The sequence below is a fragment of the Panonychus citri genome, unplaced genomic scaffold (assembly GCF_014898815.1).
Source record: "Panonychus citri isolate SS breed McGregor unplaced genomic scaffold, ASM1489881v1 Contig00139, whole genome shotgun sequence".
NCBI lineage: Eukaryota > Metazoa > Arthropoda > Arachnida > Trombidiformes > Tetranychidae > Panonychus > Panonychus citri.
The window spans coordinates 2,708,805-2,725,097 of record NW_026515544.1 but is presented as its reverse complement, the minus strand read 5'-3'; the positions used below and the strand labels follow the sequence as shown (position 1 = coordinate 2,725,097).

The following is a 16,293-nucleotide window of genomic DNA, read 5'->3' as shown; positions in this document are numbered from 1 at the left end:
TAGGAAAATGTTTGAGGAAAAATCTTTTGATAACAATTGACACCCAACAATTTGATTGTTATCTTTAATCCTCAATAATCAATTAATCTGAAGGTCTAGATTACAACTAATTAATAGATAATCAAGAGCAGTAACAGCAATTAAGAAAATGTATTAAACAATCAGAGTTAAGCCTAAAGTTAAATATTTGAAGAAGAGTTTTAAGAAAAAGAGATGATTAGTAATCAATTTCTATAATTACTTGGTATTGGTGACGATCAATTTAATTGTTGTGATTAGAAAATGTAAATGATTAAAGTGAACAATCAAAAGAATCAAGATTGATTAACAAACACACACGAATATTGGTAATCAAATGTAACAATTAAAGAGATGGCGATGAAAAATTAGTATTAATTTGTTATCTCAATTTTTATTTATCATCATCTTGATCATCATTGTTATTAATTGAATTGATTAAGTGTCTCTTAATTGTTATTATTGAACAATGAGAGATGTTCATTGGTTCAACAGTTGGTTTCATATTGATTGATTCAGTTTCAATGTTTATCCTTTGCAAAGGGAGATTTTTGTTTTGGTTAGTTTGTCCAAGTCTAATTGATTAATTAGCCGATTCTCATTAAAATTATATAAATTAGATAATCTAAATACCATCAAAAATATGCTATTTTGCATATAATTAAATAATGATACAAAATTAACTCTTCAGGTCTATTGTAGTTGAAGGGATTTGCTGTTTAAACATTGAGGTGGCAAAGTTGAAGGTGGGGTGGGTTTTTATGCATTTGCAAATGATATTTGATTGTGTGTAATTGGTGCTAATTGTAGTTAATGATGATATCGATGAATGGCTTGATATTTGAGCAAGAACAGGAGAGAGAAAAAGAAAGAGAAAAGAAAGAGAAAAAGAAAGAGAAAAGAAAGAGAAAGAGAAAGAGAAACAAAAAATAGATGCATTTTAAATTTGGTTATTTAAATTATCCGATGATTGACTTGATTTTAGTGAATTAAAAGCTGGAACTATGTCAATCTCTTGTAATTGATTAATATGAGCATAGATTTTTAGAGCTGGTCCTAATTTCATTGATAAACCTTTGACAACATCAACACGTCTTAATAGAAGTAGTGATCGACCATCAATTAATTGTTCCTTAAATAGATGAGCTTGATCAGGGAAACCAATTTCTTTAACATAAGATTCAACATCATCGGTTGTCCAGTTTTGAGGATCTGGATCCATATCAAGGCCTCTGATGAAATGAAACAATTAAACAAAATTAGGTTATTAGAGATCAATAGAAAGACGCAAGCGAAAACAAAATAAGCTATTTTCAAGAGTTTGATTAGTGAACAAATTAAATAAATTTGCTCGTTTCTAAAACAATACTTACTTAACCATTTTAGCGAGTCTATTTGATACATAAGCGTGATAATCAGCTATCTCCGCTTTACTTGGTTCAATTTCATTGATTAAAGTTGATTCTGAATCATCTAGTATTCCAATTGCTGGTAAATTGTCAATCAATGATTCCTCTGATGATGGTTGCCTAATTTTATCAGTATCATGTAAATTGGGTGCCAACAGTGTGAGGCTTTTACCATTTGTTATACTGATTCGATCAACTTGAGAATTACTTATATTGCTACTAGTATTTTCCTTGACTGGTTCAGTGTTGTCAATATATTTCTCACTGGCTACATCAACACAGTTCTTACAAACCCATGAACCTGAGGAGATAATACAAGAAATGAGAGAGAAGAAAAAAAAATAATATTAAGAAAAATTAACCAAATTTAAGGTGTTACAAAATTATCCTCATATTTACACAATCACAAGAAACATTAGTTTACTTTCTTGGTGTATTGTGATTTGTGTACGTATATAAGGTTACTATTGATGTTTGGCAAGTTACGATAGTCACTAATTAGAGTTTATAGTTTAATTAGATCAATTCCTCCATCTTACCTTGTCTTTTAGGTTTAGGTTGATCACTATACAGTTGAATACAGATTATATGAAACGGAGTATCACAAATGGTACAGTTTATTGTAGGCTCCTGATGGGAAGATAGAGAGAGAGAGAGAGGAAGATGAACAAAATTGACCGAAATTATGGACAAGCAATTGTAATTTTCTAAATACAACAATTAGATGATTCAACTTACGGTTTCGTTATTTAATTTACACAATGAACACACGGCTGTACATTTGTCGCAAAGCCAATCTTCCTCGGGAATATTAAGGTTTTCGGTATCATCAGGAATTCCACATCGCCGGTGAACTATTATTATTATTATAACACAAATAGGGAACAATTTGTTATTGTTTCATTTAGAATAGATAATTATGTGTGTAAAGGTAAAGGAAATTAACTAATCAACAATATGATCCATTTTTAAGGTGTTAATGTTGATGGTAATTGATTGTATTGGTGTTGAGACTTTTAAATGGCGAAAAAAGCAAAATTTCAACTAACCCTTTAGATTACATTTGCTACAGGTAAGATGTTCATCGGGAAGGTCTGATGACAACTGAAATTCACACAAATAACATTTCGGTGCATAACTATCTTTCAAGTAACCATAGCCCAGGTCAGAAGGGTCAAGGAAATCAGGTCCAAGCGACTTTTAATTTTCTATTAGCGTGTAACCAAAATAAACACAGAGAGGGAGAGAGACAGAGAGACACATTGACCAGAATGTGGAGATTGAAAGATGAGAGGAAAGAAAATCGGAAAAGAAAATGAAACATAAATAAACAAGATTATTAGTCACTGGTCAGTAATTAGTAACAATTAAAAGGCGTTTTTCTATTCTCTAGGTCAATCAAACATCAGAATAGAACAGAGTTTAATTAACAAAGATAAATAGACTTACCTTTCTTTGACTCCGAGCTCTTGGCGTTGGATTGAAACGGTTGTTGAAATGTTTTCGACGAGCAGGCATTTAAATCGGTTGATTGTGGTTACGAGACAATTAGATGGAAATGAATTTCAATTAACTGATCAATTGTTAATTACAAGAATGAATCAAGTGCAAGAAACAACAATAATACCAAAGAAAATGAAGAGAAACAAAAAACCAGAGAGAAAGAGAGAGAAGACAAAAAGTGAATGTAAGAGTCACAGTGAAGTGAATGGTTCATCTTCTTGTGTTGTGTTCATTTTGTTTCCACTTTGAAAGGAGAGAAAACCTGGTTAAGGTAAACTTGAACTTCTTTTCTTTAATTTGTTCACAATTAAATTTATTTCCTTGATTGTTTTCACAATTTATCCAACAATTAACAGTCCAACGTCTTGTTAATTGCTCACAATTGTATCGGTTGATTCACTTGCTTTTACTATTAACCTAATAATCCATGATGATGGAAACAAAATGAACACCGATCAATTCAAACGTAAACATTTTCTTTTTTTTCCACTTTTTATTTATATTTCATCGTTTTCATCTTAATTGTTTTAATTTATTTTAATTGTGGACGGTGACCATTCCTGCTTTTCGCCACTTGTTCAATGATTATCTAATTAATTTGTAGGATTCTTTAGGTTTTGTTTTGGTTAAATGTATCAATAGTATCACAGATTAACTTTCATTTACTTTTGTTCATTTGAATTAAGGTTAAGGTTATAATCTCATGTAAGGGTCAATATTTGTTGGTTTACTTTTGATTTATTTTTAATTATTACAATTAAATTTTATTTTCTTGCATCTCTTAATTAGTTAGGACTAATTTCAGTTTAGTTTTATAGGATTTAAAGTGTTGATTTACTCTGACAGTTGATTGTTTCTAATATCTTTTGAATGCCTATCTGTTTACATTGCGATTTAATTAACAGAGAGATTTAAATTGTTTATTTTCTTATTGTTATATTATTGATTCAGTTGATTCTTCTTTGAATGTTGCTAAATCATTTACGAATAATCTGTTTTACTATCTCTTTGCCATGGAAATACAATTTTAACCTTTAGATTGACACGAATGCTGAAGGTCAAAGATCATTTTCTCCGAACTGATCACAAGTTGATTCTTGTTGTGAATATTTAAATTGCTGAATGGAAGATGAAATTTGATTCAATCTCGAAATAGAATTGGTTTTATTTCATAATAAAAATAATCGGTCACTTGGTCAGAACGAGAATTTTCATCTGAAGACTTCATCTTGTAGCTCGAATCGAGACAAACTGATCAGAACTGCAATTGGATATCATGTAATTTATGTGCTCATTTTGGATGAAAATTATGATAAATCAAACAACGAATTATAAATTTTCGAGAATCAGTGCCTGATATTAAATTCCCCACAAAATAAAACGACCAATCAGTTCAACCGAAAGTAGCTCATCATTAGAATCTCAGGTCATAAGGAACTTCGTTGTTTAGATGCACCAAATCAGATACAATCGATTGTCTAAATAAGTAGTTTTCTAATAATAAGGAAAGTCTATGTTTCCAATGTTGATTGTTAATCATTGAATTGGTGTAATTTGGGTGGAAGATGAATTGAGATTCAGTTGTTCATCTAAACAGTGGAGATACAAATGGTTCCTTTTGAATTAGAAATGAGTAAAAATGGTGACCTAGTTTCTTTCTTACTGAATAACAACCAAGAAAATGGATAAATTTTGGATAGAGAATGAAATTATTGATTAATCATAAAGTTGATGGTGAAAATTATATTTTATCCAGTTTAGGTGCAAATTGTTGATTGTTGGTTGTCTTGACCATCAAAAACAAATAGTGTCGCAAGATTAATTACTATCAAAAGAAATTAGGATTTTAAGTAAACAAAGAAAAATTAAATCTTTTAAATGGTAGAATTTTTTAACTCTAATTTTGTTTGACCTCTGTACTTTTGTAGTTAATTATTTAGTACAAAATGGTAATATAGTTGATGGGTGAATTATAATTGTCAATACACATTGTTTTCCATTATTTATAATCAGTTGTTCAGTGTGTTGATAAGAAGGAGAGATGATGATGATCAGTTGTAATTCCAGTCTTGTCTTCTGTAAGGGTTTGTGTGCTTTGTATACCATTGGTTTGGGTCTTTCTTAATTGTGATTTGATTTACATCATATCGATTTTAATTTAAGCTTGCAAGGAACAGAATTGTCTAAATATAATTAAAATGTGAGCATCAACATCAGCTGTGAATAGCAGAGATTCAAGTACAGGATTATATTTGCAAACATATTGATGATGCTATGGAAATGAAGAAGAAAAAAATAAATTAAATGAATATAAAATGTATTAATAGTTATGATTATGGTTAGAATTAATTTGATAGTATTATTACCTCAAAAAATACTTGTTGTAATCTACCAATACACCAACGGAACCAATGATTTTTGAAGCTTCGACCTTTAGCTTCACAAGATTGTATATGTTCTGATAGAATCATGATGAAATGTTGAAATACGATGAGAAATAAATTCTTTTGGTCTGAAAGAGCCGCTTCGACTTTTTCTTCCAAGCTCTCGATCACTTCTTCATTGGAAATTTCAGCTTCTTCGTTTTCTTCTTTGACTTCTTTAGCCTCGTCTTTGTCTTCACTTTGGATCTAAATGGACAAACCATTAAAAAATTAGCAAGGAAATATTAGAGAAAAGATGATGAAAAATGAAGAAATTAACCTTTTCAGCTTTTTCTTTCATTTCATTGAGTTTCTTTTGTAAACCTTCAACGAATTTGATTTGCCGACGAATCGTCGAATGTAAAATTTCCCATATGTAAGATCTAATAGTAAATGAGAGAGAGAGGGGGGAGAAAGAGAATAAATTAATAAATGAATTATTATTAATTATTAAAAAAGCCAAATTCTCAACGAGAATAATGAGAATTGTACCTGGTAAAATCACTCGCCAATTCTTTTGAGAAAATCCAATTAGCAACAGCAGGGAAATCAATGATATTAGCCTTTAATAATTTGTCAGTTAATACAACTAAAAGCTGAAAAAATGAGAAAGATGAAAATTTAAATTCAAGAGAAGAAAGTAAACCAAGAGTAATTTATTAATTACCTGAGGGTGACGTCTCCAAACCTCGTAAATAGTTGCTAGAATACATCTCTGAGCATCATCTGAATTATTCAATGATAAAAGGATTTGATTGTACCTGAAAAACGAAGAAAAATATAAATATTAATTTGATTTATTTTGGATAATATTGATTGATTTAGGGAAAAAACTCACTTGAGAAGAGCAGAGAAAAGGTGAGAAAATGATTTGGATGCAGCATTAAGCAGAACGGTAAGAAAAACATCAATTTTCAAGGAATGTGGAGTGAATTCAACTAGATTAGATGAGAAAATTAATTACAATTAGTTTACAGGTTTGAAAATTGAGTAGACAAATATAGGATAAACAACAGTAAAACTTACCATCACCAGCATCAGTACTATTATTAAGATCCTCTAATGTTTTCAATATCTCATCAGGAGGTGTTTTACTTTTCAACATTTCGGTTAGTTGATTAGCTAAACTTGATCCTGGAATCTTAATTGTTTCATCTGTAACATTGTATTTGTTCATTGGATCGGGAAGATCAGGTAAAAGCATTTTAAAACCGTCTGGAACAATTTCAGCAATACGTTGATGGTAAGAGAGGCGCATACAACGGAGTAAACACTCTCGGACAAATTTGGGTTTAGGGTGAAGAGGGTCAAGGGTTAAACACGCTGACCAGTCATCCCAATTCCAAGCGTATTGAAAATTACTAAGATGATAAGCAAACCAGGAAGCAAATCGATCAACACAAGCAACATTCATAGTATCCAATCGATCAAAGATCATCTCAACAGCTTGGGCAAGCTAAAGGAACATGATAAAAATCAATCAGAACGAAGTAAATATAATGATAAATTTCAAATTTCTTTCGATACTAAGATGATTGAATTTGTTTAGATTGTGACAATTAAACTTACAACTTGGGGTAAGGATCCTGGTTGCATTTTACAAAGCTTTAAGAGTAATGATCCATAAAATATTTCTAAAAATCTCGAGGAGGGAAGGGCAAAGATTTCAGCTAAAATAATTTCTACAAGAACATATTCCAACGGGATTTTATGACTTCCTTGAAGACCAATTAAAGCAAATGAGCTAATTAAGGGGAAAACGAGAATGGATTGGATAACAATTAGAAAATAAATCATTCAAAATAGAAAAGGGAGTTACCAGAGGTCTAATAGAATACATACCAAGCCTTAAGATCTTTATGATGTCTTGATAGAATCCAACGAATATTCTGTTCTACTAAGAATCTTTCGATTGCATGAGCTCCGGGTAGAACTGGACCATCAGGACAATCAGTGTAATCAAATAATCGGAAAACGACTTTGGGATATGGATAAGTGTAGGATTGATCATGAGGTGGTATTGAAATAGAAGGTAAATTGTGTTGTAATGCTTCACAAAGAATCTTGTTAAAAGCAAGATATGGTCGATGAATTTGATTTTCTTCCCATTTATCATTTCTTAATTTAGTAATTTGGGCCCAAAGACAATCTAAATATTCTTCTTGAGGGTGTGGTGTATCCGAATACCAAACACGTAAAGCGGTATGATGAACTTTTGATCTTTTACTTAGATAATTATCAATGGTGTTCAACAATTGCTCCAAATCTTGTTCCTTTTTGTCACAAAGCTCATAACCAACCCAAGGTAAAGATGATAAAACTGAATACACAAAGAAATCTGATCGAACCTGTGGAATATTATCTTCCATAGTAACATCAACTAGAGTCTCGTAAAGAGCCATCAAAGAACCATGAGAGATAACATGACAATTGACCAGATCACCGAAAAATCGGACATAAGATGAACTCTTCTCCCATTCACAAGCTTTAACACTTTCCTTGAAGCTTTTCACTAGCATCTCGATAATCTAATAAAATAATGAATACCAAATGAATCAGCCTAATTAATTGACAAATTACAAATCGATGAGCACTTACATCTCCTCCAACATGATAGTTTTTGTTATTCAAAAGACCAACAAGCGTTGAATAGATGGAAATTTTCTCAGGTAGATTGGCAACGCTATGAAAGAGAAACCAAAAAAAAGAGTCAGACACAATAGAACAACCAAATTAATTTCTAAAACCTACCAATCACTAATAATCTTAATTATGTTACTTTTAGAAGCTTTAGAAACATCATGATCAAGAATGTCAACCAATTCCTCTAAATTCTTTTCCAAAGCAGTGGTACTCTAGAAATAGTAAAAGAAAAAAGAAGAAACAACCAACATAGATCAATAAAAGAGCCTCAATGTAGAAACCAAAATGGAGACCGGAAATCACCAGAAATCACTCAACGTAAACTTACTCGATCACCAAGTTTAACAATTAGATGTTCCAAATTGTCTTCAATTTCATCTTCCTCCTGAGGTCTTTCATTACGGTATCTTTTCCTTGGTCTTTCCGCTAAAATTAATGAAAGAGAAAAAAATACCAAAGGCAAAGGAGACAAACAAAATTAGTCACCGAAAAAGAATAAAATGAAATTCTACTTACGGTCATCATCCCAACTTCGTCTCTTCGTCCCGCTCATTGTTAGAAAACAATTAATTAGATTAGATTAGATTAATTATTAAAAGAAATTCTAATTGAAATGAACAGTAAGAGTAACAAGATGAAAATGTTTTCTCTTCACTTGGTCCATGTGATGAGATGAAAGAGAAAAAAGAGGGAAAATTGGCGGGTAATTCGATGTGAACAAACTGTCAAAATGGAGAAAAAAATTTTCTTTTGAATTTCTATGGGAATAAATTGCTGAGAATCGTTTTATCTTTTCTTTTTCAACAAAATAATCTTTTTATTGTAGTAATTGTTTATTTTTATGTTATTTTTTGTTGATGGTTGTTTTTATGTTTGAACGAAATAGATGATTTCATGAGAGATTAGAGATACACTAATAAAAGGAGTGTTTTTCATAATAGTTTTGTTTTGTAAGATGATGAAGATGAGATATATGATATAAATGAGAGTTTCAGTTAAATTTACATAAATAGGGAAGTCAAAAAAAATGTAAGAGAAAAAATAAAATTAATTTTTTGGAGCTGCTTTTTTAGCGGTGGTCTTTTTTGTTGTTGCTGTTGGCTTCTTCTTTGGAGTCTTAGGTTTGGCAGCTTTGGAAGCTTTGGGCTTCTTCTCAACCTTTGCCTTCTTGGTGGGTGATTTCTTAACTTTCTCGGCGGGTTTAGTTTCCTTTGCTTTCTTAACAACCTTCTTTTCACCGGCGGGTTTAACTTTTTTGTCTTTTTTGCTGTCCTTTGCTTTGGCAGCGGGCTTCTTTTCAGCGGGTTTCTTTTCTGCTGGTTTCTTTTCAGCGGGCTTCTTTTTGGCTACCTTGGGTTTTCCAGCGGCACTAGCGGTCTTACTCAATTTGAATGAACCAGATGCACCCTTACCCTTAGTTTGTACTAAACCTCCAGAGGTAACAGATTGTTTCAAGTATTTCTTGATGAAAGAAGCTAATTTCTCGACATCAGCTTTGTAATTGGCAGCAATGTACTTTTTGATAGCTTGAGCTGATGAACCATTTCTCTCCTTAAGAGCAGCAATGGCAGCATTAACCATTTCAGAGACAGGAGGATGATTTGGAGCAGCTTTAGGTTTTTTAGCAGCACCACCAGCAGCAGCTTTGGTGGCTTTTTTAGCTTTAGGTGTAACAGTAGCAGCAGCGGCAGCAGTAGTTTCAGACATCTGAATAAATCCAATAATCACCAGAACAATATTAAAAAAATAAAAAAACAAGAGAAAAAACAAAGAAAATTAACAATTAATAATCAAAAACAATTCAAAGCAAATCATCAACTAAAAAGTTAACGATGTTACCAAAAAAAGTTGTATAACAAGACACATCAAAAAAGAAAAAGAGAAAGACCAAAGAAAAATACAGTAAGTAAAAAGATAGAAAAAGAAGAACAAACTAAGTACAAGAAGATAAAATTGAAAAAGTGAGAAAATTATAAAGAATAGAATAAAAATTTACCTTGATTGTTATAATTAAGTGTGTTAATCAGTCAGGAATTAAAAAGAATGCAAATTTAGATGTGAATCACACAATTAAAATTGTAAATTAGAAGCAAAAAAAATTAGAGAAAAAGAATGAGTTTGGTTGCAGAGTTAAAGTAAGATGGAAAGAAAGTCTTCCTTCAGACTATTTATATAGGGAGACGGAGAGAAAAAGCAAACTCTACGAGGACTCACAACAATTTCAACTTATTCTCCATCCAAGTTGCCAAGCTAAGTTTGTGCTTTCCTGGTGACACAAACTGATTAATTAATTGTATTTAATTAAATTGTTAACCTTTAATTGTGTCTTAAATTGATTCTCTAAGGTCTCTAGATTGTGAAAATAAATCATCTCTGGGGTAAAAGTGTTCGTTTTAAAAGATATCATGGTAAAACTATGGTGTTACCTCAATTTCCACTTGATACTTTTTGTTAAACTAATCATTTTTTAATTAACCATAGGTTAATTTAATTACTCAGGTATCTACATGGAGCCCATAGAGGTGACTATATGGATATAATAAAAGTAAAAAGGTAAATTTATGTTTAAAGTATAATTTTCACCTTAATTGTGATGCACTTCCATCCATCATTTGCCTGGTAAATCTCTCCTTCCCTTACTCTCCACAACTATACTTAAATTGGTAATCATTTTCATTAAGAGTTTAGGCCATTTCAATGGTCAATTAATTAGTATTCTTATTGTCCTCTAACATGTATTAATCTATTTCGATGGTTAATTGTCGAAAAAAGTGCGAAAAATGATAATTTAAGAGTAAAAAGTGTTACCCTCTCAAAGAGAATAATTTTCTCAAAAAGCATAGGATAGAAAATAGAAAAAAACTTCCAACCAAAATTTTCTCCCAAACCCAATTTTCTCAAGATAAATTATTTCTTTTCTCATTTTATTAGCAATTACAATTTAATTTTTCTCAATTCTATTCTCTTTAATTGAACAATTAATTCTATTCTGAAATAGAAAACTTTTAGAGTAAACATTTTGCTTATTCTCAATTCCAATCTACTAAATGTACATGAAAATTATCCCATTGAAAAAAAGTCAACAAGAAGAGAAGAGCAACCATTTTGTTTGTACCTTCCAACGTAAATCAAATTTCTCACTTTTAACCTCAACAATTAACTTTAATTTCTCATCCATTCGATAGAGAAATTAAATTAACATAGAAATGTAAAAGAATTTTACAAAAAAATCAACTAATTAATTGTCAATTTAAAGTCAATCTAATTAATTATCTTCTAAGGTTTTGGTTTACTTGTTGTAATTTTTTCCCAAAAATTGAAAACCAGAAGAAAATTTTTCTCTCTCTTTTCCTCTTTTTCTGTCAAATTCAAATTTCGCTGGTAAACCGACTAACTGATTCTCTTATTCACCAGATGGAGTAGAAGGTTAACTTAGAAAGAGAAAAAGAAAGAGACTGAGGAAAGAAAGAAAGAGAAAAGTGACCGCAATCTCTTCTTGTACTAACACATTAAAATTTTGTAGAATTTGAATTTGTTTTTTTTTCTATGTGATTATCATTTTCTAGGTTAATTGTTATCAACAATTTACTCATTTACTAGAATATTGACTTGTGATTCTAGTCTATCAAGTTATCAGTCATTCTAATTGTGAACATTTAATTGTTATAAAGATAAAATCACTTTATATTCTCATCTCTTGTTTTTTTTTCTCGCCTTTTTATTCATCGTCTCCATTGCTGCTTCTTTTTCTTCATCTGCCTTTCTAACTCTCTCTCTTTTTCTCTTTCATTTTTATTCCTTTTTCTCTTTGCCTTCTCACCTTCTTTCATTTTATTCTGTTCCTTGCTCTCTCTCTCTCTCTCTCTCTCTTTTCCTTTTTCTCTCTTTCTTATTCTTCTCGTTTTCTCTTGATATAAATATCATATTCTTCTTTCTTTCTCTATTTTCTGTTCTTCTTAAAATTCATTCTTATTTTATTACCATTGCTGGTGTTTGATGTCAATCAATTTGTAATCTATCAGAAATGGGAGCCTACCTTTCAGAGCCAAAGACTGAAAAGATATCAGAAGATGATGAGAACGAGTTTGTTAAATATGGTGCCTCGTCTATGCAAGGATGGAGGACATCACAAGAGGTATAATCGCCATTTTTACCTACTTTACCTTTATTTTACCTTTACCACCAAATATCTTTAATCCTAATTACTGCCCAATTCTAAATCAATTTGAATGACTATTTTTTTGTCAGTAACCTAACCCCCGCCCTTTCAATGCATCTTATGCTTGCTCTCTTTCTTTCTCTAGTTTATGCCGTTACATGTGTTTTCTAGAAAATAATTGTCGTTTTATATTAAAAGAAATCAAATCATTTTCTTCTCTCTCAGATCATCCAATCTATGAGCCATGTTTTCCCTGATTGTTTCTCCGTTCTTTCTCCTCACCTTTTCTAAGTTGCTTCATTATGATAGATCATTTTGACCTCTTTGTATATGCTTGTTATCCTTATAACTTATCAAGTAATTAACCATTCACATTTATAAGTAGTAACTATCGAAATTAACGCGCCAACAATGCCATAGGTTTTGATTATATAATTTTTGCTTTCTCCGTAATGATTGGATTGGTTGAGTTTTAATCTCTGGATGATGCAAATTTTCAGGCTACTATTGAACCATTTCAATGATAATAAAACTCAAATAATTAACTAGTCCAGTCTAACAGAATTTTCTGACATCTTGATTGTTAGCTAAATTGTTACCTTTGATAATCTCAGCAATGAATCACAAGTCTAGTAAACGCCGGTTTTAATTGTTGTCTTTCCTCTATAATTTACTTTCTTGTCTGGTTTTGAAATTAATAGTTTTAAAATAAAAAAATCATCTCAACAATATTGAATTTTACACTTTTAAAACGGCTACATCAATTTATATAATCCTTAATCTTTCCTGCGTTACAAAATAACCACAGAAAACAACAAAAAATTAGTTTGAGCAATTGATGTCTTTTTACTTTTGATTTCCCTCCATCCTTTTGATTCTTACTCATTTTATTGTTTTATCTTCTTCTCTTTTAGGATGCTCATATAGGTTTACTTGATTTTGATGAGAAATCATCAGTCTTTGCTGTTTTTGATGGACATGGTGGAGGTGAAGTGGCTAAATACTGTGCTCGTCATCTTCCCAATTTTCTCAAAAACATAAAGCACTACAAAGAAGGCAATTTACACAAAGCATTAGAAGAGGCCTTTATCGAGTTTGACAGTCTTTTAATTACACCGGATATTGTCGAGGAGCTTAAATCTCTTGCCGGTGATGACTATATTAAAAGTGATGAAGATGAAGAAGACGAACACGAAGCATCTTTACTTGCAGAAGAAGCAAAATTACCCTTGGAAGCTTTAATAGCTCGTTACAGTGGTCGAGAAAATGACCCCAATGAAGTAGTAAAGCGTGATCATATTCCCCCTCATGTAAGATTAGAGATAAGTGCATCTAAGAAAAATAAACCCATTTCACCCTTTTTACGCGCTAAACAAGGACCATCAACATCTACTGCTAACGAAGATACTAAAGATACTAGTAGTTTATGCAGTTCATCATCAACTACAAACGAGTCAGAAGCCGTGAATAGATTTGAACCTTGTAGTTCAAGTAGTTCTACTAGTGGGTCAAGTTCCTCTTCTCATCCTTTACCCAATGGTAAACTCAGTGAACGTGGTTCATCCGTCGATCCAGAAGCAAAACCATCTTTCCACAAGAAACAACAATCAGACGTAGGAGATTCCGTTTCATCATCTGTCAATGAAGTGATTGAAGATAAAAATGACATTTGCAAGGTCTCATCTACTAAATCTGAGTCGAGTAAGTGTAGCTCTAATTTAGTGAGTGAATCAAATGAAGTAGCTTCAGGTGAACCATCAACCGGTGAGGTTGAATCAAATAAACTAGCAAATGGAGAGACTGGTACATCAGGTGAAAAAGAAGCCTGTGTATCAACCTCATCAGAAGCGGCACCAGCTATCATTAAATCATCTGAACAGTTAACCTCTTCTTCTTCATCTCCAGCTCCATCATCGGCTGCATGTGACAATACCGTTAGCACTGCAGCATCAACCAGTGTTGATGAACCATCTTCAAGTTCCAAAGGCAAAGGAAAAAAGAAAAAGATTGTGACCCCAGAAAATGTCAAGTCAGATAGTACAACAAGATCAGGAAGACCAGGAAGATTAGATTACAAAGCCCTTTTAATGAAACAAGTGAACAAAATTTTCGAATCTGCTACTGGAAATGCTCGTGCAGGCGTGAAAACGGGTGGTGATGGCGAAGAAGATTCTGATTATGATTCATCTGATATGGAATATGGTGAAGAAAATGACATCGATGATGATGATGACGATGACGAAGATGATGACGAAGAGGATGATGATGAAGACGATGATGACGACGATGACGAAGACGGTGATAGTTTCGAAGCTTCAACAACGGATTTCGAAATTCCCGGTAAAGACAGTGGCTGTACTGCTGTTTTCGCTCTTCTAAAAGGTAACCGATTATACGTCGCCAATGCTGGTGACTCTAGATGTGTCGTTTCTAGAAGGGGTAAAGCCCTTGACATGTCACTAGATCACAAGCCAGAAGATACAATTGAGAAGAAACGTATCGAAGCCGCTGGAGGTATCGTTAATTCAGATGGTCGTGTTAATGGAGGACTTAATTTATCTCGCGCCATTGGTGATCATGCCTACAAAAATAATTCTGAACTTAGTTTGAAAGAACAAATGATTACTGCATTCCCAGATATTCGCACTGCTATCATCAAGCCTGAAAGAGATGAATTTATGGTCCTTGCATGTGATGGTATTTGGTAAGACGATTAAAATGATCATATCTAATTTTCGATTATAATTAATCTTTTTTTTTCTGTTCCATTTCACCAGGAACTCAATGTCCAGCCAAGAAGTGGTTGACTTCGTCAGAGAGCGTCTAGATGACAATTTAAGTTTAAGCTCAATTTGTGAAAAGGTATATCTACATAGATTTTCCTCTTTGTGATGAATTGATACTAATTTTTAATTCTTTTTTTATCACATCCAGCTCTTTGACCATTGTTTATCACCGGATACGGAAGGAGATGGCACGGGTTGCGATAACATGACTTGCATAATTGTAAAATTTACCAATGTAAAACCAACTGATAGTCAAAAAGAGTTGTCAGACTCTGATGATGAAGAAATTCCTAAACCTAATGAGGAGAAACCATGTCCGAGCCAGTCAGATTCAAAAAAACAATCCGCCCCTGAAAGTCAAGAGGGTTCATCCGCAGAGCCATCATCAAAGCGTCAAAAGACTGACCTTTAATCAGAATAACCCAAAGCATCAAAACTGAAAGAGATGTTCATTTGTCAAAGAGAAACAAAAAGAGAAAGAGTAATTGTTTCATCCTATTCACTCAATTTTCTCATATTTTATCATTTGCTTCATCGCTGAGAACAACAAACACCTTTGATCATTTTGTATGATCGCTCATCTTTCCTTGTCAAAAATTTCTCCAGTTCAATTCTCCGTTCATATTCATCAAGACTTGTCTCCTTTTTCTTTTTAAAATTCTATCTCTTCTCGTTCACTCACAAACTCGATTTCTTGCCTTCCATTCCCATCTTTACAATGTTAACTCTTTAATTCTAATAATTCACTCAAAACCCTTAACCCCCTTAATAGAACAAAAATTTTACAATTTAAAGTCTTGCTGTTTAGCTGCAAATTCCTAATTACAAATTTTCATCGCAAACAATTTACACGAACCCTGAAACTGTGAGACAAAAAGAAAAACAATCATCACCAATAATACGCCCAAGCAAAAAGAGAAACATAAATGATTATTATTTACGCTTCCAACTAATTCTCATTACGAAGCATCAACACCTCGACTTCTGTGCATTTAATTAATTAAGAGATTTTTTATTTCCCAAATTTAAACAAAATCGAAACAAAAAGAACCATCAACCCAAGAAAAAACAGAATTGTAAACAATTTAAATTGTTACCAATTCTTGTTAATTAACATGAATATTATAACTGAAATTCGTGTTCCCTTTTTTCAATTGATCAGAAAAAAAGGAGCATTTAATTATTACAATTAATCTATTGGAAGCATACAAGTTACTCCATGAAAGCTTAAAGGAATTGCTCTTGATTTATCAAAGTTAATTAATTATCAACAGAGATGAAAAATTTTCTGTTTTTTAAACTGATTGTAATAATTAAACAAAGATAATTAATCGATCACTTTTCTTATGCTG

The 16,293-nt window shown here is 32.0% G+C and overlaps 4 protein-coding genes across 6 annotated transcripts; 1 reads left to right on the top strand and 3 right to left on the bottom strand.

Annotated features, from left to right (window-relative positions):
* Window positions 1–392: 392 nt before the first annotated feature.
* Window positions 393–2,945, bottom strand: LOC128394323 (polyhomeotic-like protein 2). Its single transcript, XM_053354641.1, is given in 6 exon segments — window positions 393–1,250; window positions 1,392–1,728; window positions 1,967–2,057; window positions 2,166–2,281; window positions 2,477–2,635; window positions 2,873–2,945. Coding segments are annotated over 6 exon segments (1,068 nt in total). The 3' UTR covers window positions 393–958.
* LOC128394304 (nuclear cap-binding protein subunit 1-like) lies at window positions 2,877–8,670 on the bottom strand. The gene is made up of 13 exons (XM_053354615.1): window positions 8,513–8,670; window positions 8,325–8,422; window positions 8,105–8,208; window positions 7,952–8,036; window positions 7,196–7,881; window positions 6,923–7,097; window positions 6,380–6,809; window positions 6,192–6,291; window positions 6,021–6,114; window positions 5,846–5,949; window positions 5,634–5,736; window positions 5,297–5,560; window positions 2,877–5,202 (listed from the first exon to the last, which is right to left on the bottom strand). The coding sequence occupies exons 1-13, from the start codon at window positions 8,547–8,549 to the stop codon at window positions 5,089–5,091; spliced, it is 2,394 nt and encodes a 797-aa protein (XP_053210590.1). The 5' UTR covers window positions 8,550–8,670; the 3' UTR covers window positions 2,877–5,088.
* Window positions 8,671–8,780: 110 nt separating this feature from the next.
* Window positions 8,781–10,151, bottom strand: LOC128394320 (histone H1A, sperm-like). The gene is made up of 2 exons (XM_053354637.1): window positions 9,993–10,151; window positions 8,781–9,703 (listed from the first exon to the last, which is right to left on the bottom strand). Exon 2 carries the CDS (start codon window positions 9,701–9,703, stop codon window positions 9,044–9,046), a length of 660 nt encoding a protein of 219 aa, XP_053210612.1. The 5' UTR covers window positions 9,993–10,151; the 3' UTR covers window positions 8,781–9,043.
* Window positions 10,152–10,287: 136 nt separating this feature from the next.
* LOC128394305 (protein phosphatase 1G-like) lies at window positions 10,288–16,279 on the top strand. Of its 3 annotated transcripts, none has more exons than XM_053354617.1 (5): window positions 10,288–10,549; window positions 12,019–12,131; window positions 13,070–14,859; window positions 14,933–15,017; window positions 15,090–16,279. In XM_053354617.1, the coding sequence occupies exons 2-5, from the start codon at window positions 12,021–12,023 to the stop codon at window positions 15,351–15,353; spliced, it is 2,250 nt and encodes a 749-aa protein (XP_053210592.1). In that variant the 5' UTR covers window positions 10,288–10,549; window positions 12,019–12,020; the 3' UTR covers window positions 15,354–16,279. The 3 variants fall into 3 exon arrangements, with proteins under 3 accessions (XP_053210592.1, XP_053210591.1, XP_053210593.1); XM_053354618.1 differs by lacking the exon at window positions 10,288–10,549 and having other exon boundaries at window positions 11,496–12,131; window positions 13,070–13,856; window positions 14,061–14,859; XM_053354616.1 differs by lacking the exon at window positions 10,288–10,549 and having other exon boundaries at window positions 11,492–12,131.
* Window positions 16,280–16,293: the final 14 nt, after the last annotated feature.

Bases quoted from the DNA above. Each gene is read 5' to 3' on its own strand.
- LOC128394304 (XM_053354615.1), bottom strand. From the start codon at position 8,549: ATGAGCGGGACGAAGAGACGAAGTTGGGATGATGACC. The intron at 7,098-7,195 runs GTATGTATTCTA...CCCCTTAATTAG, and splicing joins CATAAAGATCTTAAGGCTTG to CTCATTTGCTTTAATTGGTC. The intron at 6,115-6,191 runs GTGAGTTTTTTC...TTCGTTTTTCAG, and splicing joins CTTTTCTCTGCTCTTCTCAA to GTACAATCAAATCCTTTTAT.
- LOC128394320 (XM_053354637.1), bottom strand. From the start codon at position 9,703: ATGTCTGAAACTACTGCTGCCGCTGCTGCTACTGTTACACCTAAAGCT.
- LOC128394305 (XM_053354617.1), top strand. From the start codon at position 12,021: ATGGGAGCCTACCTTTCAGAGCCAAAGACTGAAAAGATATCAGAAGAT. The intron at 12,132-13,069 runs GTATAATCGCCA...CTTCTCTTTTAG, and splicing joins GATGGAGGACATCACAAGAG to GATGCTCATATAGGTTTACT. The intron at 14,860-14,932 runs GTAAGACGATTA...CCATTTCACCAG, and splicing joins CTTGCATGTGATGGTATTTG to GAACTCAATGTCCAGCCAAG.